The 21,250-nt window shown below is 50.8% G+C and overlaps 5 protein-coding genes across 5 annotated transcripts; 2 read left to right on the top strand and 3 right to left on the bottom strand.

Moving 5' to 3' along the window:
• Positions 1-2,798: 2,798 nt before the first annotated feature.
• On the bottom strand, positions 2,799-3,104 carry LOC136372295 (feather keratin 1-like). Its single transcript, XM_066336848.1, has one exon. The coding sequence runs from the start codon at positions 3,102-3,104 to the stop codon at positions 2,799-2,801; it is 306 nt and encodes a 101-aa protein (XP_066192945.1).
• A 2,752-nt stretch (positions 3,105-5,856) lies between these two features.
• LOC136372154 (feather keratin 1-like) lies at positions 5,857-6,226 on the top strand. Its single transcript, XM_066336621.1, has one exon. The coding sequence runs from the start codon at positions 5,857-5,859 to the stop codon at positions 6,160-6,162; it is 306 nt and encodes a 101-aa protein (XP_066192718.1). The 3' UTR covers positions 6,163-6,226.
• Positions 6,227-10,553: 4,327 nt separating this feature from the next.
• On the bottom strand, positions 10,554-14,653 carry LOC136372402 (feather keratin 1-like). Its single transcript, XM_066336998.1, has 3 exons — positions 14,629-14,653; positions 11,276-11,313; positions 10,554-10,926 (listed from the first exon to the last, which is right to left on the bottom strand). Exons 1-3 carry the CDS (start codon positions 14,651-14,653, stop codon positions 10,609-10,611), a joined length of 381 nt encoding a protein of 126 aa, XP_066193095.1. The 3' UTR covers positions 10,554-10,608.
• On the top strand, positions 10,904-14,948 carry LOC136372403 (feather keratin 1-like). The gene is made up of 3 exons (XM_066336999.1): positions 10,904-10,928; positions 14,234-14,271; positions 14,631-14,948. Exons 1-3 carry the CDS (start codon positions 10,904-10,906, stop codon positions 14,946-14,948), a joined length of 381 nt encoding a protein of 126 aa, XP_066193096.1.
• A 5,251-nt stretch (positions 14,949-20,199) lies between these two features.
• LOC136372298 (feather keratin 1-like) lies at positions 20,200-21,048 on the bottom strand. Its single transcript, XM_066336850.1, has 2 exons — positions 20,950-21,048; positions 20,200-20,584 (listed from the first exon to the last, which is right to left on the bottom strand). The coding sequence occupies exons 1-2, from the start codon at positions 21,046-21,048 to the stop codon at positions 20,258-20,260; spliced, it is 426 nt and encodes a 141-aa protein (XP_066192947.1). The 3' UTR covers positions 20,200-20,257.
• Between the last annotated feature and the right edge of the window lie 202 nt (positions 21,049-21,250).

The following is a 21,250-nucleotide window of genomic DNA, read 5'->3' as shown; positions in this document are numbered from 1 at the left end:
TTGCCCAGACCTCTCTCTTGGCCTTGGTGCTCATTCTGGAGAAGGGGCATGTGGCCACTGCTGATACTGGTTGAGAAGCCTGAGTTGTGGAGGGCCCTGGAAGGGCAGAAACCCCAAAAGTCTCATGGAAGTGGATAGGAGGAAAGAGGAAGAGAGAGAAGAGAAGGAAAGGCACTTTATCTTGCCCTGGCTGCCATCATTCTTCAGGGGCAGGCACAAATCAAGAAAAACCCCAGGGTACAACAGGAGATGGAATGGAGGACCAGTGATTTTGATCTGATAATTAAGAAATACCTCTGCCCAAACAAAGGTGAGACCATACTCAGAAATCAATAGTATGAATTTTATTTAATGGTAAATATGAGGTAGAGACTGATAGAAAGAAACAGGAGATAGAGGAGGGTGGGAGTGAGGAAGAGAGAGAGATAGTTAAAGTTGAAAGATATCACCACCCTGTGGATCAAGAGGCATCCTGTTGGTTTTTCCTTCTGGTCTTCTCAGTGTTGAGGGTCCCTGAGTTGTTCTTCTGGGGTATCACCTTGGTACAGTCCAAGTTCTGGGTATCCTCAGGGTGTAGACACAAGCCCATAGCTTGGGAAGGAATGTGTATAAGCAGTTGCTTCCTTTCCCACAGGAATTTTTGTCCAGATGCTCCCAGATATGCCTCACCAGGCCTGGAATTAACATCTTTAGGTTGAAAATTCCTCTCTCTGTGCCTACCTTAAGTTCCCACTTGTAGTGGCTTTTCCTATTCTGTGGCCTTGACAGTGTTTAAGGTAATTGTGGTCTTGAGGCCTCTTACATCAGTCTGTACCAGTGTTGACTGGAGGTCACTATCTTCAGAGCAGTCAGTATTGTTCTGTGCTTCAAATGTGTGGCTAAACCAGTGCAAAGGACATGCCAAAGCCTGACCTGTTTCTGCACAGGGCTGACCCACCATCAAGACCATCTCTGTCTCATGCTGTGTCACTCACAGTGGAGGCCAGGAGTGGGCAAGCAGCTGGAGCTGATACAACCAGGACAAATGACCTCAACTGACCAAAGGGCTGTTCCAGATCATGCAGAATCATAGAATCACTTAGGTATGAGAAGACCTTTAAGATTAAGGGGTCGAACCATTAACCCAGCTCTTCCAAGCTCAACATTAAACCATGTCCCCAAGTGTCACAACAAAATGTCTTTTAAATCCCTCCAGGGATGGTGATTCTACCCTGGGCAGATATAATATTGTGCTTAGCAATAAAGCTGTGGACAGTCTTCCCAGAGTAGCCAATCTTTGGACACTGCTTGGCATTAGTTTGCTGGTGCCACATGATTGCCTTGGAACCACTTGGTGTTTTCTTTTTCTCCCATTCCTTCATAGAATGTCCTGATCTTGATGCCAGGGTATGTCACTTTCTTGCTTTTCCAATTCTCCCCATTCCTACTGGGTCAGCAGATCATGAGAACCACTGCTCAGTGCTTAGTGCTGCTCATAACACCACACAGACCCACAGGCAGTGCTTGTCCTCTTTGCCCTGCTCCTTCCTTGTCTCTGCCGAGTGCTTCCCAGGAAAGATTTTGGAGAGATGGAGGAAGGAAAAGATATTGTGCAGGAAGAGAGGCAGCAGGTGTGGGCTGAGTGACTCAAAGGGCTGTCCAGGAGCAGCTGAGAAAGGGCTAAAATTCTGCAGGACACAGCTGAGCACAGTGACATACATATCCCCAGAGCCCTGAAAGGCGGGTGACTTGGGACAAACCATCCCTGTTCTTCACACTTCCCTCAGCCCCTGGCAAGCAGCAGCCCCAAAGCAAGGCCGGGTAAATGGGATTTTGTGTTTCACATCAGAACAGGGGTGACTGCCCTGACTGTGGCCTGGCACCAAGGGCTGTCAGCAGCATCCTGGGCTGTGCCAGCAGGAGCAGCAGCAGGAGATGGGTGGGAGCGGCGATGCCGCTCTGCTCAGCACTCGCCTGGGGCCATCCCCATGTTGGGCACGGGCTGTAATGCAAGAACCACCTGGACCAAGGGGAGTGAGTTTGGTGTAGGGTGAACAGGATGGGGAGGGGATCAGAGCATTTGACTAAGGCCCAGGGATTGCTGGGTGTGGAGTGGAGAATGGTTTGGTCAGAGAGATAAAATCATCCTTGGAGTAGACAAGAGCCAGTGAAGAGGTTTGGGTCATTCTACCAGCTCCAGGCAAACCAAGAAGGATAGAAAGCGGCAATACCATGATAAAGTAGATTCAACTCTTCAGTCTTGAAAAGCACTCGAACGCTTTCTCCTAAATCAGTCACACAGAACCATCCCTTAGAAACTTCTCTCCTTGGGAACCTTGGGACACCAACAACAGGAAAAGGATGACACAGAGGCATGGACTGAGATGCAACAGAAATTTAATGAGTCAAATATGAGAACAAGGTCACTCTGAGTGGAGGCCTCAGAGCAGAGAGCAGCAGGGCCACAGTAGAATCTCCATCACATGGCTGTGGCAGAGATCCCAGCAGGTGTCCATCTGCCTGTTCCAGAGAAGGAGCAGAGCCAGCAGGTCCTTCCCAGGATGGCTGTGTGGGGCTCATAGCCCTAGAGAGCACAAGGGAACAAGAACACAAGAGGGAAAGGAGGGAGTGGCAGAGGACAGAGGCAGGGATGGGCAGGGACAGGCTGTCGTGCCAATAGCCCAGGCTGGCCCTATCCTTCTGCGCAAGCTGCTGGGGTTGATCAGCCCCTCAGGAAGGACCAAGGCCATGCTGCATCCCCAGGGTGGTTCCATCCTGTGAGTCCCTGGGTTCCTTCCCCAGGGCCATGGCCAGCAGCTTTAGCAGGGGAAGCATCCCCTGCCATAGAGGCCACTGCCCAAGCCCGAGAGGCCAAAGCCCCCAGAGCTGATGGGCACTCCCTGAGAGCTGAGGATGCTGCCCACAGCAGCAGAGGTGGAGGATCCCACGGCGGTGTTCTGTGGGAAGGAGCTGAGGATGGGGCCGGGCAGGGTCACCACCACGGGCGAGGGCTGGATGGCCACGGTGGAGTCCTGGCACTGCCTGACACAGGGCTCATTGCAGCTGTTGGCCAGCGGGGTGGGGCCGCAGGGCTGGCAGGGCCGGCACGGGCTGTAGCAGGACATGGCTTGGGGCTGCACAGGCACCTGGCAGAGAAGACATTGAGGAGCAGACATAAGAGGTGTTTGAAGAGCAGCCTCACCACACCGTGTTGGAGAGCCTTTCTCTCAGCCCCTATGAGCATCACCAGGAAGGCCAAAGCCGGGGACGCCCCCACCCAGCCCACAGTTCAGGGGACACCTCAGTCTCTATCCAGCCCTTCTCCACAACACAGTCGCCCTCTCCCATGTGCTTGAGGTAAGCAGCCTCAAGACTCAGCAGGACACAAGGAGGGAGGTACATGATTAGAAAACCCAGAGAAGTTCGAGGTGGAAGAGAAAGGGAATGAGGAAGGGCACAAGGAGAACCCAAAGGAAGACAAGAAAGGGCTCAGAACTCACCTTGTTCCAACAAGATGGAGCTGAAGGGGTGGATGAGAGAGTGAGGAGAAGGTCCTGCTTTTATACTACTCCTGCACTGCCCCAGGCCCACAGTCACTGCATCTGGGCAGTAATTTTCCTACAGACTCATCTCCAAAGCAGACTGTCCTCCCTAATGCCCCAGGTTGTGTTTTGGTTTCTGTCAACACTGCCATTTCTTTTCCTCATGCTGACATGGCCATTAGGCCACAGAGGATCTTTTGAAGTGTTGCGATGAGAGGCCTGAGGCTTTCCTGAGCATGATCACGTCAGTGTTCTCCTCTCATTGCCATCTTTGGGGGACCCCAACCTGTGCTGTCAGCAGGCTTGTGGGCAAAGAGCAATGTCCTCTCAAAAGGCCATGATCTTTCAAGCCCTTTGGACTCAGGTGGCTCTCCTCTCACCCCCTGAGGGACATGTTGGCTCTTGAAACACAGCTGTCTGTCTCCGCCTCTCCTCACCCCATGATGCACTTTGGCTTCACCCTTTGCACCCTGACCTGGGGGACGTACAAAGTCATACATACAAAGTTTTCAGTACACACTGTCAGTGCTGAGAACACCCCAGTGCTGCCAAGCAGGTCAGGCTGAGGGCAGTGGCCTTTGGGGCTGCCTGGAGCTGTGGTGTGTGGGGGTAGCCCAGTGCTTGAATATGGTTTTCTCAGAGAAGGAGTGGACTTGCCCAAAGGATTGAGGCCTGGCAGGATCCTGCAGTGCCACATGCCTGGAGATGCTCAGGGAGGGAATATGCTCAGAAAAGCCCTGGTACAAAACCTGCTCTGAGAATACACCACAGGCTGATGCACTGCCCTGCCCTGCAGACACGGAGGCAGCTGGGACGCGTCCCAGGAGGACAAGGGAATGCCTTCAGTAGGCAAATTTCCAGGGAGAGACTCTCCCTACCAGTGGCAAGTCACGCTCCAATTTTGGGTTGGCCGTGTGTCAGCCTTTTGGTGTGAGGCCAAGCCAGGAGGGTGTGATGTCTGCAGGCCTGTCCAAGGCACAGCTGAATCCCCCTCCAGCAAGAGCAGCTCCATCCTGGCCCTAGGAAAAAGGGATGCTTGGCAGCTCTTTCACAGGTCAGACATGCTTCCAGGACTGACAAAGTGTATTGTAAAAGTGGCCCACCCTTGTGTGCCCTGCAGATTATGGTAAAAAATGTGCAGAAAATTGCGTTGTGGGGTGAGGAGAAAGGGAAGAATATGGAGCTATCCCAAGAGCCAACAGACTCATCTCCTAGAGAGGATACTGAGGCCCAACCCAAAACGGCTTCTTCAGGAATCACAGGATTAGGGAGGGCAACAATCTCCGTCTACAAGCCTGCTGACAGCACAGGTTGGGGTCCCCCAGACATGGCAATCACTCTATCAAATAAACCAGGAAATGTCTTCCCTGAAGGAGGAGATCTCCTTGGGCGAAGCTGTTTGAAAGCAGCAATGTAACAAACCTGCCTACAGAGGCAATGCCCAGTGACTTGTGGCCTGAGCAGGGAGGCACCACAGAGAGAGAGGGATGCAGCATGCCCACATTCAGAGAAGACTTCAGGTACTCAGGAGGGGATTGCATTGGGGGGAAGACATGACCAAGATTCCTCACAGGGGTTTGTAGAATCACTCACCATACATTTCCCCACAGCCACATGCTCTGCCTGCACAGACCTCTGCAGCACATGGGGGCACATCTTCTGCCTGTACTGACGTGATCATGCTCAGGAAAGCCTCAGGCCTCTCATCGCAACACTTCAAAAGAGCCTCTGTGGCCTAATGGCGATGTCAGCATGAGGAGAAGAAATGGCAGTGTTGACAGAAACCAAAACACAACCTGGGGCATTAGGGAGGACAGTCTGCTTTGGAGATGAGTCTGTAGGAAAATTACTGCCCAGATGCAGTGACTGTGGGCCTGGGGCAGTGCAGGAGTAGTATAAAAGCAGGATCTTCTCCTCACTCTCTCATCCACCCCTTCAGCTCCATCTTGTTGGAACAAGGTGAGTTCTGAGCCCTTTCTTGTCTTCCTTTGGGTTCTCCTTGTGCCCTTCCTCATTCCCTTTCTCTTCCACCTCGTACTTCTCTGGGTTTTCTAATCATGTACCTCCCTCCTTGTGTCCTGCTGAGTCTTGAGGCTGCTTACCTCAAGCACATGGGAGAGGGCAACTGTGTTGTGGAGAAGGGCTGGATAGAGACTGAGGTGTCCCCTGAACTGTGGGCTGGGTGGGGGCGTCCCTGGCTTTGGCCTTCCTGGTGATGCTCATAGGGGCTGAGAGAAAGGCTCTCCAACACGGTGTGGTGAGGCTGCTCTTCAAACACTCCTGACAGTCTGCTCCTCTCTGCTCTCTCTGCCAGGTGCCTGTGCAGCCCCAAGCCATGTCCTGCTACAGCCCGTGCCGGCCCTGCCAGCCCTGCGGCCCCACCCCGCTGGCCAACAGCTGCAATGAGCCCTGTGTCAGGCAGTGCCAGGACTCCACCGTGGCCATCCAGCCCTCGCCCGTGGTGGTGACCCTGCCCGGCCCCATCCTCAGCTCCTTCCCACAGAACACCGCCGTGGGATCCTCCACCTCTGCTGCTGTTGGCAGCATCCTCAGCTCTCAGGGAGTGCCCATCAGCTCTGGGGGCTTTGGCCTCTCGGGCTTGGGCAGTGGCCTTTGTGGCACGAGGGGCCTCCCCTGCTGAAGCTGCTCCCTGCACTGTGGCCTCCTCCTCAATCCCCCTCTTCTCCCTCTTCTGACTCATTAAATTCTGCTGCAACCCAGCCCCTGCCTTTGTGTCATCCTTTGCCCTGCAGACACTCTCCCAGGGCACAGGTTGCCCAGGGCTGTTTCTGGGAGGGGTTTTTGGGGCTGGTTTTGCACTGGCTGTCAGCACAGGCTGGCATTGGTTGTGCTCAGTGTGCACTGCGTGACCCTCGGGGTTTTGAGTCTTTCTGCCTCTTTGGAGCAGGATAGAATTTCCCTACATTGTACAGGGACAAATATTCATTCTCTTTGCACTTCTTTTCCTTCCTTTCTCAGCTCAACACTGTGACACAAGCCAGTGAAACCAGTGAGTGTTTCACTGACTAGACAGAGCTGCTGCATTCCCATTAGAGTCCAGCAGATCCCATCTTATCGCAGGATGTTCTCAAAGGGAGGGATCGAGTGCATTGTGCTGCCTTCTCACAGACTCCTGTTATCATGGGGTCATAGAATGGGTCTGGGTGGAAGAGGCCATTAAGGTTTATCTAGTCCAACCCTGCTGCCATGGGTACTGATATCCTTCACTGCATCACATAAGGCTTGAGCAAACCTGACCTTGAACCCTTCCCAAGATGGAAAGATTTCCCATCATTCTCTAGGCAATGTTTCCCAGTGTCTCATTCATCACAGTAAAATTTTTCCTTATGTCGCATCTGTAATTATCCTATTTCAGTTTAAAACTCTTGCTCCTTGTCCAATAATTGCAGGCCTTGAGAAAACATCTCTCTGCAACTTCTTAATTCATGCTCTTTTACATATCAAAAGGCTGAAATAAGGTCTCCCCAGAGCCTGCTCTTCTCCTGCCTCAAAAACCTCAGTTCTCCCCAACCTTTTTCCATAACAGGAGCAATGTATCTGAATGATCATTTTTGCACCCCGTGTCTGGAGCTGCTCTAGCAGATCCCATGCCTACCTTGAATTGAGGTCTTTAGACTGAATTCAGCATTTCAAGTGAGGTTTTACAAGATGCAGTTCTTTTGGTTTCCCAATTATTCTTTTCTCGGCCAATGCACCAATTAACAGTGTGAGTCTAACGTTGGCTAAAATCTAAATCAACGATTAGAAGTACTAAGTCATGTTTGCTGTGAGATAGGATTAGAAGAAAGAAAAGCAGGCCCAAAATTTTAAAGGGTAGAAAGAAAACTTATTTTAAACAGAACCAAGAGAAAAGCAAAATAAGAAGAATCAGAATAAAACCTTCAGAATGCTTCTTCCCTCACATTTTTTTTCTTTTGCTATTAACAACATAGAGGGACAAAACCTTGGGACTTTGGTCAGTTTTTCACCTCCCAAAATAGTCTTTCATCAGTTCACTTAGAGAGAGGGGTCTCTTTTGCTATGTCATGGAGCCTTCTCCACAAGCAGACAGTTCCCTTATGGCTTCAATTATCACAAAGAGGAGTCTCTTAGAAACCCACATTTGCGAAGTCCCTCCTATCTCATGCAGCCTTCCCACAGCTGCGTTCATGGGCCATGTCAATCTTATGGGGTACTATTTTAAGGATGAGCTGTTCAAAAGCAAAGGTTCTCTTAATCTTTCTCTGGTAACAGAGGTCGTCTTCTTCTTTCCCTGGGGGCAGAGGGTCTTCATCAGTCTCATCTCTCTCTGTTCAAGCTTCTTATGAGATCACAAGTACTTCAGTATCTACTTCCTTCAGCACGAATGCCTTTGCTCATGTCTGCAGTTTGAACACTCCATCCACCTATACTTCTTTCATGAATTAAAGGGATATTCTAGTGTATCACAGTCCATCACCATGGCCTTGCAAAAGAATTCTAGCCTAAAACTAAGGCATCTCATCATTCTCCTCCCATCTGGGACTTGACTCCTTGTTCATGACCTTGGTGTATTCATGTTGTTTCTCTACGTGTCTTCTCTCTGTCCGTTTCCCTCACTCGATAGAGGATCAATGTTCTGCAAGCTTCATCTGTGCAGTGAAAGAGTTAATATCTTGCCCAGGGGCCTGCTGATGGTCGTGATGGCTTTTGCTGGGTGGTGGGCAAAGCAGTCGCAGTGATAGATTCAGGCTACGCTGGGGGCTGTGTCAGGATCTCAGGGGGCCCAGCCAGAACAGCACAACCACTCTGGACGCAGGGATGGTCTCAGGCCCCTGCTTTGTTCAATTTTAACTGTGGGCTGTTGGCTTCCCCTCCCCATGCCCAGCGGTTTCTGGTGAAACTGAGCAGCAGCAGAATTTCAGATGAGCTGCTGGTCTGGCGAGGCTGAGGGGCACCTGACCCGGCCAACATCACAACAGGGCCAGCCCCAGCCCCTGTTACCTGTTCAAGAGCTGGAAGTAAGTGCCAAGATTTCAGCACGTCTTCATTGAAGACTCAAAGCTGGGTAGTTTTAAAAGAAGTCCTTTATTGCATCACTGAATCAGTCCCATGGAGGCATAGTTACCAGAGTCTGTAGCAGTATGCAGAAGGCTTCTAACATAAAATCTCTAAGTCTCAAGCAGAAGCAGTAGCATCTTAGCAGCAGCAGTAAAAGCAACAGCAGCAACAGCATATATTCAGTGTCCCCTAAGTGAGTGTGTTCTAACATTATTAGTGGATTTTATTCTATTTTTAGCCAATAAAGCTTGAACATGAACTCCCTACAATAGACCTATCCTAAGCTAAAATTGATGCGTGACAATTTTTGTAAATTCTTAAACAAGTTCTATGTATATACCTCTATCTGTTCTATCTAGGAATTTCTAGCAAGGTTACATTGTTTTTGTTATGACTAGAATTTAACAAACTTTGTGAAAGACAATATCACTGAACTTTAGGCTAGGCACTAGGTCTCTTACTAACATAGCCTCTTATTTTTAAGGCACTTAAAAATCCTCTATTTATTTAAAACTAAACTTGCATTTCTACCTCATGTCTAGGTGGATTTATATACCTTAATTTCTCGGAAGGTTTTAACTCAGTCCTCACATCTTTAGACACTCCTGGGCCTGTGTGGGGCCTAGGGGAATTTGTACCCCCAGATTTGAGAGAGCTTTTCCCAGGGTTTGTTCTTTTTTATCATGTGTGTTCACAGAGGCGTGTTCAGCATTCTAGTGGTTTAACAAGGAGTCAGTATTCAAAACTAGCCACGGATTGGTTTTGTCAGGCGCAGGGGAAACTCTAAGCAGCTTCTCCTAGAAAATCACTTCTGTAACGTGTTTCTTCCCTTGTCACCAAATTCCAATCAATGCAAAACCAGCTCATAAGAGCAGATAAGAAGTGGAGAATCCCCTCCTTTTACCTTCTGGCCATATTTCTGTTTGTGCAGCCCTGGATCTGATGGAATTTCTGAGCTGCAAACACACATTGCTGGCTCATGTCCACTTTTCAATCTCCAGTGCCCCCATGTCTTCCTTAAAGGTCTGCTCTCAGTCCTTTCTATGCCCAGGAGTTATGATATTGTGGATTTCCACAATGCAACTTTCCTGGGAGAGTTTCTGGAGAGAGGGAGGCACAGAGAGGCATCAGGTGTGTGGGCTGAGGGTTTCAAACGGTTGTGCAGGATCATCTGAGGGAGGGGAGTGGCTGAACTGCTGCGGGACACAAGGGGACATGGTGACACATGTCCATATAGAGTCCAGATTTGAAGCTGGCTTTGTAGTAGCCAACCCTATCACATCCTTCAGTCTCTGAAAAGGAGGGCCCAGATGAGGTGCTTTTGTGAGAGCACCATCAAAACAAGAGGAACTGCCAGCAGTGTTCCTGGACACCAAGGACTGTTATCAACATCTTGGGCTATCAGAGCATGACTGTCAACAGGATATTGATGGGAGCAAAGATCCCACCCTGCTCAGCACTCTCCAGATGGCATCAAGCATGCTGTGCTGCCACTGGAATGTCACACAAAAAGATCTCCAGCAAGGGAAGTGAAATACATTGATATTGACCAGGATGGGGAGTGGGGTTGAACATTTATTTGTGGAAGAGTGACTGAGGACACAGGCTTGGTGACAACATAGAAGAGAAAGCTCAAAAGTTTTGTTGGGAGAACTAAAAGTACTTTTCGAATACCTGTGGTCATTGAACTTTCTGAGGTAATTCTTGCAGGGAGAGGAAGTATAATTTAGAAAGGTGACATCTAATATGACTAATCAATGCTGTTTTAACATAATGAATGCAATGTTGACAACCATGGCAATACCACTTCCAATAACACCCTCCTGCAACCACACAGCAAAACCTCTCTCACTGAACATGTTGAGTGAGCATAAGCAGGGAAAAGAATGAAACAGAGACACTGGCTGGGATGCACCAGAGCTTTAATGAGTCAAAAGATGAAAAAGAAGTCACTCTGAGTGGTAGACAGAGCACTGATGCTCTGTCCCTGGTCTTGTACCACCCTGTGAGTCCCTGGGTTCCTTCCCCAGGGCCATGGCCAGCAGCTTTAGCAGGGGAGGCCACAGAGGCCACTGCCCAAGCCCGAGAGGCCAAAGCCCCCAGAGCTGATGGGCACTCCCTGAGAGCTGAGGATGCTGCCCACAGCAGCAGAGGTGGAGGATCCCACGGCGGTGTTCTGTGGGAAGGAGCTGAGGATGGGGCCGGGCAGGGTCACCACCACGGGCGAGGGCTGGATGGCCACGGTGGAGTCCTGGCACTGCCTGACACAGGGCTCATTGCAGCTGTTGGCCAGCGGGGTGGGGCCGCAGGGCTGGCAGGGCCGGCACGGGCTGTAGCAGGACATGGCTTGGGGCTGCACAGGCACCTGGCAGAGAGGGAAGTGAGAAGCAGTGCACAGAGCTGAGTGAGGGGAGCCTGCTGGTCTCCCACGATGGAGAGAAGCCAGAAGTGCAAAACTGCATGATGTTGTTTAGACAGGCTCACTAGCGTCCCTTCCTATTCAGCCCTGAGGAATTCCCCTAAGAGCAACGAAGCGCAAGGGCTCCTCCACAGCTCAGGAGACTTTGCAGCCAAAACCTAAACCCTTTTCTTGCACAACTTCTGCCTCTTCTCTCTCGCATTAGAAGCTGTCCTCAACAATCCACATTGGACCACAGGGGTGGATAGACTCAGAAAATTCAAAGGGAGTATAACAGAAAGGACTTCAGACTCACCTTGATGCCAAGGAGATGGAGGTGAGAAGAGTGAATGAGAGGGCGAGGAGAAGATCCCCCTTTTATACTGCTCCTGCACTGCCCCAGGCCCACAGGCAGTGCACAAAGGCAGTAATTTTCCAACCCATTCACCTCCAAAGCAAAATATCCGCCCTAACGCCACACGTTGTGGTTTGATTTCCATCAACGCTGCCATTTCATTTCCTCATTTCTGACCTGCTTGCCCTGTGCTGCAGCTCCTTCCACGTGTGCCCTGCGAGGCCTGAGCACAGCTGGGCTCAGAGCGTGTCCCTGCAGGCACAGGATGTGCCCCCCATGCCGGAGGGTCCCGTGCAGGCAGGGGATGTTGGCTCGGGCCAGTGCCTTGCCATTCTTGGCAGCTGCCTCTGCAGGGACAGCCCCAGCTCTGCCCTGCCCTGCACAGAGCAGCAGAGCAGCCAAAGGCTCCTCTCCTCCCACCACGTCCTGCCTGCTGCTCTCCCCCCTGTCACCTCACTCCAATGCCCACTGGACACTGCTTCTCCAGGGAAATGCTTTCCTCTCCCTTCTTCTTCATGCCCTGTGCTGATGCAGAACGTTTCCCAGGCTGAGTATTCCAGGGCTGGGACTGGAAAGCCAAAGCCCACCTGGGGCTGAATCAGCAAAGCTTGTGGTGGCAAACAAAATCTTCCACACAGGGCAAAAGGGAACAGCAAAAGGGAAGGTTGAGCCAAGGCTGCCTGGGGCAGCTTCACTGGGGTCAGGGGCTACAGGACAGGGGAAGGTTCTCCAAGGCTTCTGGCCTTGGTGTTCAGTGGCAACATTTCCTGTCACAGGATAAGGTTCCTGATATTCCTCAGAAACAGGGGGAGGGAAAACCTGCCCAGAGCAGAGCAGGAGGAGGATCAGCAGTAGGAACATTTAAATAGACTGCACTGATATGAATGCGTGCAACCTGGTGACGGGCACACAAGCCTTGGTGTCAGTGAAAACACCTCTAAACACACCTTGGGAGGTGCTGGCAGTCAAGGAACGCAGCTGAGCACTAGGAGAAAGAAAGTGGACATCCTGAATTCTAGAAGGCCATGCGTGAAATCTGGCTTGGCTGCAGGTCTCTAAGGGGTGTGGTGAGTGGGATGAATTGCAGCTGGCAGAGACTCACTCTTGGTGTACCACAGGGCCCAGACTGGGGCCAGCACTGTTTAAACCCTTTGGGAAAAGTCCTGCAAGGCTGGAGGGAGAAACCCCTGCCCCCCACAGGCTGGGGCTGTGGGGCAGCTAAAGAGGTTTGCAGTACAGAAAGGGGGTCCTGCAGGGCATCACGACACCACCCTGCACCTTTGTGGAGCTGGCACCTGACAGCATCCAACGCTGCACTAGGAAGGGGTTTGCTCTCCAACTGTGGAATGTGACCCCTCTCTTCTACTCTGCAGTGCTGAGAAATGTGCCACAAAGAGGAGTTGCCCAATATAAGAGACGCACAGTCATACTGGTGCAGCTCCAGCAAAGGGCCTCAGAGCCCATGAGGTGACTAGATCCTCTGGGACAGGAGAGGCTGCTTGAGGTGGGGTTGTCCATCCCAGAAGGGAGGGGGTACCTGAGCACACTGCTCAGCAATGGCTAAAAGAGCTGTGGGAGGGGTCCAGAATACAGAGCTAGGCTTTCCTGAGTCTCCTCCAGAGAAGGGACAAGAGGAAATAGGCACACTGTAAATATGGGAAATTCTGGGGAAACAAAAGAAAACTAGTTTTTAGGGTGAAGGTGATAAAGAACTTGGGCAGGTTAAGGATTGTTCACACTTGTAGAAATTCAAGGCTTGGCCCTGAGCATCCTCTAAGTGCTGATCATGCTGTGCAGAGGGCTGGTTGGACTAGGTGATCTCCAGGGGTTTCTTCCAGTCTCATGGAGTCTGTCAGGGGGAAAAAATGGTGATGCTTCTGAGAAGGAAGAACTGGATTTGAACACTGGAATCAAGGGCAGCCTTGGCTGTCACACCAAAGAAAGTGGAGAGGAAGAGCTGGTGTCAGGGATGAAATGAGTAGCAGTGTACAGCCCCCAGACATCAAAAATCTTACACCCAGTCAGGCATCTGGCAGATTGGATAGCATAGAGGCACCTGTGAAGAGTAAAACAAGTCAGAAAAGCTGGCAGCATCTTAGACAACTTGTGGTCAAGGATCAAGAAAGGTCCACTAAAACCACAGAAAGCAAAGAGAAGACTGAGCATAGGGGGAACATGTTCAGAAGGGCTCTGGGTGCAAACCCAGCTCTCAAACCACATCAAGCAGGGCTGTACTTCCCTGCCCTGCAGACATGAAGGCAGCTGGGGCGCTTCCCAGGAGGGCAAGGGAATGCCTTCAGTAGGCAAATTTCCAGGGAGAGACTCTCTCTACCTGTGGCAAGTCATGCTCTAATTTTGGGTTGGCCGTGTGTCAGCCTTTTGGTGTGAGGCCAAGCCAGGAGTGTGTCTGTCTGCAGGCTTTTTTCCAGGCCAGGATGAGTAAGGGCCAGGATCCCTCCAGTAAGGGCAACTCCATCCATGCACAGAGAAAACGTCTCCATTACTGGTCTGTAGCCAAGCCCAGAGCTCCAGGCAGCCACTACAGATCTTGTCCTTATCAGGACTTCATGGTCTGCAAAAGAGGGTGGAAATCAGTGTTACCATTTTTCACTGGTCCCATGATCCCTTCCTTCCAGAGACGCCTCCAGCACATCTTCTGCCTGTGCTAATGTTTCCCTGCCTGGGAAATCCTTCGGTCTTTCATCTTGATACTTGAAAGACTCCTTGGATGCCAAATGATCATGTCAGGAATGAGGAAAAGAAATGGCAATGTTGATGGAAATAAAAGCACAACCTGTGGCATTAGGGAGGATATTTTGCTTTGGAGGTGAGTCTGTAGGAAAATTACTACCCTTGTGCAGTGACTGTGGGCCTGGGGCAGTGCAGGGGAAATATAAGAGAGGGATCGTTCTGTCTCTCTCATCCACTCCTCTTGCCTCAGTCTGCTTGGGATCAAGGTGAGTCCGGTCACTTTTCTCCTCTCCTCCTTTCCTTCCTTTTCCTCCTCTTATTCCAGTGCGCACCTGTCACTTGGTCCTGTGCTGCTTCATGAGACTGCTCACCGTGAGAAGTGAAACGTGACAGAGGGTCATATGGAGGGAGGCTGGGGCTTTGCTGTAGTGAGTGATAGTCTAGGCAGGAACCTTCTGAGATTGGTAGCTCTTTGGCAGGGAACTTATGGGCTAAATGTGAAGAAAAACCTGTGGGCATGCCTGCATCTCCAGCTCTTGTCTCTGACTTCACTTGAGTCATGTTGTGGTGACAGGTTACTCTTCAAACACCTCTTATGTCTGCTCCTCAATGTCTTCTCTGCCAGGTGCCTGTGCAGCCCCAAGCCATGTCCTGCTACAGCCCGTGCCGGCCCTGCCAGCCCTGCGGCCCCACCCCGCTGGCCAACAGCTGCAATGAGCCCTGTGTCAGGCAGTGCCAGGACTCCACCGTCATCATCGAACCCTCGCCCGTGGTGGTGACCCTGCCCGGCCCCATCCTCAGCTCCTTCCCACAGAACACCGTGGTGGGATCCTCCACCTCTGCTGCTGTGGGCAGCATCCTCAGCTCTCAGGGAGTGCCCATCAGCTCTGGGGGCTTTGGCCTCTCGGGCTTGGGCAGTGGCCTCTGTGGCCTCCCCTGCTAAAGCTGCTGGCCATGGCCCTGGGGAAGGAACCCAGGGACTCACAGGATGGAACCGCCCTGGGGACGCAGCATGGCCTTGGTGCTTCCTGAGGGGCTGAGCAGCCCCAGCAGCCCTTGCAGAGGGATGGGGCCAGCCTGGGCTCCTGGCAAGCACAGCCCATCCCTGCCTCTGTCCTCTGCCACTCCCTCCTTTCCCTCCTGTGTCCTTGTTCCCTTGTGCTGCCCTGCGCTGTGAGCCCCACACAGCCATCCTGGGGAGCACCTGCTGGCCCCTGCTCCCTCTCTGGATCAGGAAGAGGGACAACTACTGTGGCAGAGATTCCCTTCTGTCCCTCATGCTCTCTGCACTGGGACCTCCAGGCTGGGCAGCCTGTTTTTTGTGTTTTGTCTCATTAAATTTCTGCTGCATTTGAGCCCATGTGTCGGTCATTCTTTCCTCTGCAGGTTCTTTCTCAATATGCCCAGGGAAAAAGATGTTTTTAAGGGCTGTTTTGGTAAGAGTTTGCTTGCTGTGAATATTCAGTGATGAAAAAGAGCACTGGATATGGTCTACACAAGATGGAGTTCAATTCATCAAATTAACCCTTCTACTGGTTCTTTGCAGTTGGAGCTAGGATGGTGTTGATAACACAGAAATATTTTTGGTTTTTCTGGGCAGTTCTTGCCCAGCATCAACCCTGTCCCTCCACCCTCCTCTGCAAAAGGCCATGAAGGTGGATGTGGCCAAGAGGCTGGGAGAAGACACAGCCAGGCTGCCCGACACACACTGACCAAAGGGATGTTTGATACCACATTACATCACGGTCAGCAAAAAATGCTGAGAGAAAGGAGAGGAGGGTGACGGGGGAGCATTCATTCACAGATTATTTGTCAAAGAAGAAACTGCTAATTGTACTCTGTCCCTGCTTCCCAGGAGAGCCTGGACATTGCCAGTTGATGGAAGGTGATAAGAAAACTCTTCTTTTTTTCTTGTGTTTTTGCAGTCTTTCATTGCTTTTCGTCATTAAACTGGCTTTGTCTCAATACACAGTACTTTAATTTTATCTTCTCCCACCATACTCTCTGAGGAGAGGGAGTGATTGGACATTTTGATAGGCACCTGGGGCCCAGGAAGGATGAGACTATGCTGGAGGAACTGTCTTGTGTGGGGGATAAGCAAACAGGCTTCTCCACTCTCATTTATGAGTGATGCAGGTTGTTTTGTTGTGTGGTCTCACACAGTCCTTTTTCATCTTAGTGTGAGGTATTTAAAAATAATAATTAACTCTATTGACTTAATGTGGTGTTTGAGGCATCTGGTGTCAGGGTGGTGTAATAAGAAAAAATTTTGGTGTGGCAACAGTGAAACTTGTCCTGAGGTGGCTGGTGGCAGCTTTTAACACAAGTCTGGAGCCTGAACAGTATTATCAGAGGACAGGGGTCCAGACAGGGGTCCAAATCACTTCTGAGAATGTCATGAGTGACCATCTTACCTACATTCAAGAACACAATAGTTGAGGCAGACACCCAAATCACACATGAGAACATGAGGGCTGAGATAGGGACACAAACAACACTTATGGCAATTGTCCCAGTAATGGGAAAAAATCCTGGACAAGGAGGTGAATGCAACCATCTCATTGGTGGATTGAGTGAAGGGGAGAGAGGGTCTGATCAGGAATCCAGTCCTTCAGGAAAGAGGATGCACCGTGTGTGGGAAAGCATCTTCCTGGCTCTGAAAGTTTAGAGAAAATCTCTCTTCCTGTACTCACAGGCCAGCACCTCAGCTGGAAGGGGCAATGGAAGGGTGACCCATGTAGCCTGTCCTCTCTCACTATGGTTAGTGGGAAAGGGGGCTCCAGGATTGCACTGGATGGCCCTCTCTGGTTCTTTCTGCATGAGCAGAGGGAGGAGAGAGGAACTGGGGTGACGAGAGCCTGCCTCTGAGGTGGTGCACGTGAAATGAGGGATGAAGATATCTGAAAGAAGTCTGTCAGTTTTCTTCCAAGAGAAGTGTTTGAGAAGGGTAAAATAATAATTCCAGTTCTTCTGGAAGGTGAACTGCCCATGAAATGAAGCCAGGTCAAAGGACCTGCATAGGGGATGTGTTTCTCAGGAGTGAAATGGCAGGGGGGATGTTGTGGCATCCCTGTGGATGTGATCAATAATGTGATTATTATGCCTCCACCACCTGGTAGTCAGACAAGAGTGAACCACCATAAGGATTGTTTACTGCCTCTTCAGTGGACATTGTAGGAGCACTGGTGAGGAGAGTGCTGCCCTGGGGAAGTTAGGGGTGCATGGTGACTTTCAACAGTCACGAAAGGGAGGATGGGGCACAGTGCTGTGGGTCTCCTTTGGGTGCTATGATCTGGAGATTTGGAGGTCATCCATGACCTCCAGAGGTAATGGGAGGCAAGACAAAGAGTGGAGAGGTGAGGACATGAGAGAAGAGAGGTGAAGTAACAATTCCTCCTTCTCTGGCTTCCACTGTGCCAGGGGAGGAGAATCAAGTTGGAAATGTCCTCCCAGTGGTTTAGCTGAACTGATGAAAGGGCTGTGCCATATAACATGCTCAGCAAAAGAACTGTAGATAGTCTCTCCAATGCAGCTGTTCTTCAGGGCATGGCTGGGCACTGGTCTCCTGGTGCAAGATGGTGGGTAATGGGTGCATTTGTACAACTTATGTTTTTTTTCCTCTTTTATCCCTTTGCTTCTCAAACACCCTTTATCTTGACCTGAAGGTATTTCACTGTCATGCTTCTTCATTCTTGGTTCTGTGACAGTGGAGTGAACATGAATGGCCAGTGTGACCTTATTGCTGACTGAGGTCAACACACCACACAGACCCAGTGGTAACTCTTGTTCCTCTCACCTTCCTCCTTTGCTGTCTATGCCTGGGGCTTCCTGGAAAAATATATTGCGAGACGGATGCAGGGAGAAACTCAGGGCAGGAAGACAGTCAGCAGGTATGTGCTGAGTGTCTCAAAGGACTGTCCAGGAGCTCTCCAGAGCAGTGCAGTGGCAGAAGCACAGGCTGCAGAGACTTGCAGCTGAGAGAGAGGAGTGGCTGAGCTGCTGCAGGACACTGCTGGGTGCCGTGACATATCCCCCCAGAACCCTCATCAGAAGCTGGCTTGGTAGCAGTCAGTTGTCCTTCTCCCTCTGAGTAATAGCAATCCAAATGCAAGGCCAGGAAAAGAGGCTTTTGTGGCAATGCCTCCAAAACAGGATGCACTACCAGGACTAACTGGTACCGGATAATCTCCAGACACCAGAACTAATTCCAGACACCGAGGACCGGCACCAGCATCCTGGAATATATGAGCAAGAGCACAGTCAGGAGATCAATGGGGTGATGGTCCCACTCCACTCAGCACTCAGCTGACCGCATCTAGAATACTGCAGTAAATTTTGGGGTCTAATGTGAGAAAGATACATCTGCAAGAAGGGCTAGAAGGAGCATCCAGAGAACTGCAGGCCTGCCAGTCTGACCTTGGCACCAGGGAAGGTTATGAGCAGGTCATCTCGAGGACAGTCACATGGCACATACACGACAGCCAGGTGATCAGGCCCAGTCAGAATGTCTTTATGACCCCCTACTTGGCTAACCTGATCTCCTGTGACAAGGTTTCCCACTAAATGGACAAGACAAATGTTGTAGAAGTGGTTTAATTGGATTTTAGTAAAGTCTTTGACACCATTTCCCACCAAATTTTCTTGGAATAACTGACTGCTCATGACTTCAGTGTGGGTTGTGTTCACTGGATAAAAATTTGGCTTTGTGGCCGGGCTCAGAGAGTGGTGGTGAATAGAGTTAAGTCCAGTTGATGGCTATTCACTAGTGGTGTTGCCCTGGGCTCAGTATTTGGCCCAGTTCTGATTGGTATCTTCATGGATGACCAGGGCCAGTGGGTCAAGTGTACCTTCAGTAAGTTTGCAGATCCAAGCTGGATGTCACTGTTGATTTTCAAGAGAGTAGAAAGGTTCTACAGAGGAATCTGGACAGGCTGCATCAATGGACCAAGACCACTTTGTATAAGGCTCAGCAAGAAGAAATGCTGAGTCCGGCCCCTGGTCACAACAGTCCCCTGCATCACTACAGTTTTAGGGCAGAATGGCTGGAAAGCTGCCAGTGAAAAAGGACCTGGGGGTGCTGGTGAACAACAGTGGAGCATGAGCTCAAACTCCATAGTAACTGCTGGGATAGTCAACAGGCTGAACCAGGAATGCTTCTTAGATAAGAACCCCACTCTGTGCACACTGGATACTTTTATTGGAGATTAGAGCTTGTCTTTGTATTTCATTGAATACATTTTTGCAGCCAAATACTATCACTGGCAATCCTCAAACCATAACCTTTCACAATTTTATGTTATGAAGGGTATTATTCCATAAACTGTCAGTGTCAGTCCTTCACTGGTGTTTACAGTCTCTGGCAGCAGGGAACATACTCAAATGCAGTGGAAGACCCACTAAGGGGTCAAAAAGTGGTAATAACTGCTGAGGAGTCTCCCTGAGGCTGATGGTGTTTCCCTGACTGAGTCAGTCGAGCTGCCCTCCAATCCAGCCAGACAGCTCAGTGCAGGGTCCCCTGAACTGAACACTGACAGGGTGGTTGGGCACAAGGGTCTCGGCTTTCCTGGGGCAATGACAAATTAAACGCTAAGGTTTGAGGAAATCTCCCTTTTTCATGTGACAGCATCTCTGATGGAGCTTTAGTCATTGAAGTGCATTGAATCATTCCATCCAGTCCTAGATAGGTAGACAAGTTTGAAAGACAGAGGATCACCCTCTACACATAGTCAAAGCAATCGTGTGATAATGATCTCCATACAAGCATATCCAATAACGCTCCTGGTCAATTTGTAAAGGCATATACAGGGTAAATGATGACAAAAAGGCAAGGGCTCAAATGCAGCAGAACTTTATTAAGTCAAAAGATGAAAACTAAGGAAATCTGAGTGAAAGGAGCACCAGAGGCAAATAGGATTCTGCACCAAATAACTGGTGGTGGAGATCTCAGGAGATATGTCCATCTACCTGCCCCACAGAGGGAGCAGAGCCAGCAGGTGCTCTCCAGGATGGATGGCTGCGTGGGGCTCATGGCCCCGAGGAGGGAACAAGGACACAGGAGGGAAAGGAGGGAGTGGCAGAGGACAGAGGCAGGGATAGGCTGTGCTTGCCAGGAGCCCAGGCTGGCCCCATCCCTCTGCAGGGGCTGCTGGGGCTGCTCAGCCCCTCAGGAAGCACCAAGGCCATGCTGTGTCCCCAGGGCGGTTCCATCCTGTGAGTCCCTGGGTTCCTTCCCCAGGGCCATGGCCAGCAGCTTTAGCAGGGGAAGCATCTCCTGCCACAGAGGCCACTGCCCAAGCCTGAGAGGCCAAAGCCCCCAGAGCTGATGGGCACTCCCTGAGAGCTGAGGATGCTGCCAACAGCAGCAGAGGTGGAGGATCCCACGGCGGTGTTCTGTGGGAAGGAGCTGAGGATGGGGCCGGGCAGGGTCACCACCACGGGCGAGGGCTGGATGGCCACGGTGGAGTCCTGGCACTGCCTGACACAGGGCTCATTGCAGCTGTTGGCCAGCGGGGTGGGGCCGCAGGGCTGGCAGGGCCGGCATGGGCTGTAGCAGGACATGGCTTGGGGCTGCACAGGCACCTGAGAGAGAAGGAAGTGAGAAGCAGAACAGAAACTCTGGATGAAGAGCAGTCTTTCACTAAGAGTGAGATACGTCACAAGTTGGAGAAAAGAGCTGGGAGTTTTGCAGTGAGATCCACAGCTGTCACCTTAATTTCTGCCAAAAAGAACCCTCTGCACAGTGAACAAGCCCAAAGAGGTTCCTTGCTAGTCCAGAGCTCAGGAGACACTTAAGCAAGTTTCTGGGTTTTGTGATGACAGAACTTCCTCCCCTTCCCTCTCCCATGAGAGCAGTTCCAAGACCCCAGGTAGGACTGGGGCAGGTGTGAGCTGAGGTGCGTTGGAGGAATATGAAGACAAAGAAGAGAAAAAAGCTTCAGACTCACCTTGTACTGAAGGAGATGGAGGCGAGAGGAGCGGATGAGGGAGTGAGGAGAAGGACCTGCTTTTATACTGCTCTTGCACTGCCCCAGGCCTACACTCATTGCATGACGGCAGTAATTTTCTAACAGACTCACGTCAAAAACAAAAATTTCTACCTAGTGCTGCAGGTTGTGTTTTGGTTTCTGTCAACCTGTGCTGCAATTTCATTTCCTCATTTTCAACATTCCTGCTCTGCTTTCATGTGCTGAGATGAGGCACCCAAGGATATCCTGGGTGACGTTGTGTCAATGAAGGAAGAAGATG

This window comes from Sylvia atricapilla, chromosome 27 (genome assembly GCF_009819655.1).
Source record: "Sylvia atricapilla isolate bSylAtr1 chromosome 27, bSylAtr1.pri, whole genome shotgun sequence".
Taxonomy (NCBI): Eukaryota; Metazoa; Chordata; class Aves; order Passeriformes; family Sylviidae; genus Sylvia; species Sylvia atricapilla.
Note: the sequence above shows the minus strand (reverse complement) of the source record. Positions and strands in the feature narration are given on the sequence as shown.

Excerpts from the sequence above, each read along its gene's own strand:
- LOC136372295 (XM_066336848.1), bottom strand. The coding sequence starts at position 3,104 with ATGTCCTGCTACAGCCCGTGCCGGCCCTGCCAGCCCTGCGGCCCCACC.
- LOC136372154 (XM_066336621.1), top strand. The coding sequence starts at position 5,857 with ATGTCCTGCTACAGCCCGTGCCGGCCCTGCCAGCCCTGCGGCCCCACC.
- LOC136372403 (XM_066336999.1), top strand. The coding sequence starts at position 10,904 with ATGGCTTGGGGCTGCACAGGCACCT. Across the intron at positions 10,929-14,233 it reads TTGGGGCTGCACAGGCACCT|TCATCCACTCCTCTTGCCTC; the intron begins GGCAGAGAGGGA and ends GTTCTGTCTCTC. Across the intron at positions 14,272-14,630 it reads TCAGTCTGCTTGGGATCAAG|GTGCCTGTGCAGCCCCAAGC; the intron begins GTGAGTCCGGTC and ends CTTCTCTGCCAG.
- LOC136372402 (XM_066336998.1), bottom strand. The coding sequence starts at position 14,653 with ATGGCTTGGGGCTGCACAGGCACCT. Across the intron at positions 11,314-14,628 it reads TTGGGGCTGCACAGGCACCT|TCATTCACTCTTCTCACCTC; the intron begins GGCAGAGAAGAC and ends CTCCTCGCCCTC. Across the intron at positions 10,927-11,275 it reads TCCATCTCCTTGGCATCAAG|GTGCCTGTGCAGCCCCAAGC; the intron begins GTGAGTCTGAAG and ends CCTCTCTGCCAG.
- LOC136372298 (XM_066336850.1), bottom strand. The coding sequence starts at position 21,048 with ATGAGTGTAGGCCTGGGGCAGTGCAAGAGCAGTATAAAAGCAGGTCCT. Across the intron at positions 20,585-20,949 it reads TCCATCTCCTTCAGTACAAG|GTGCCTGTGCAGCCCCAAGC; the intron begins GTGAGTCTGAAG and ends CTTCTCTCTCAG.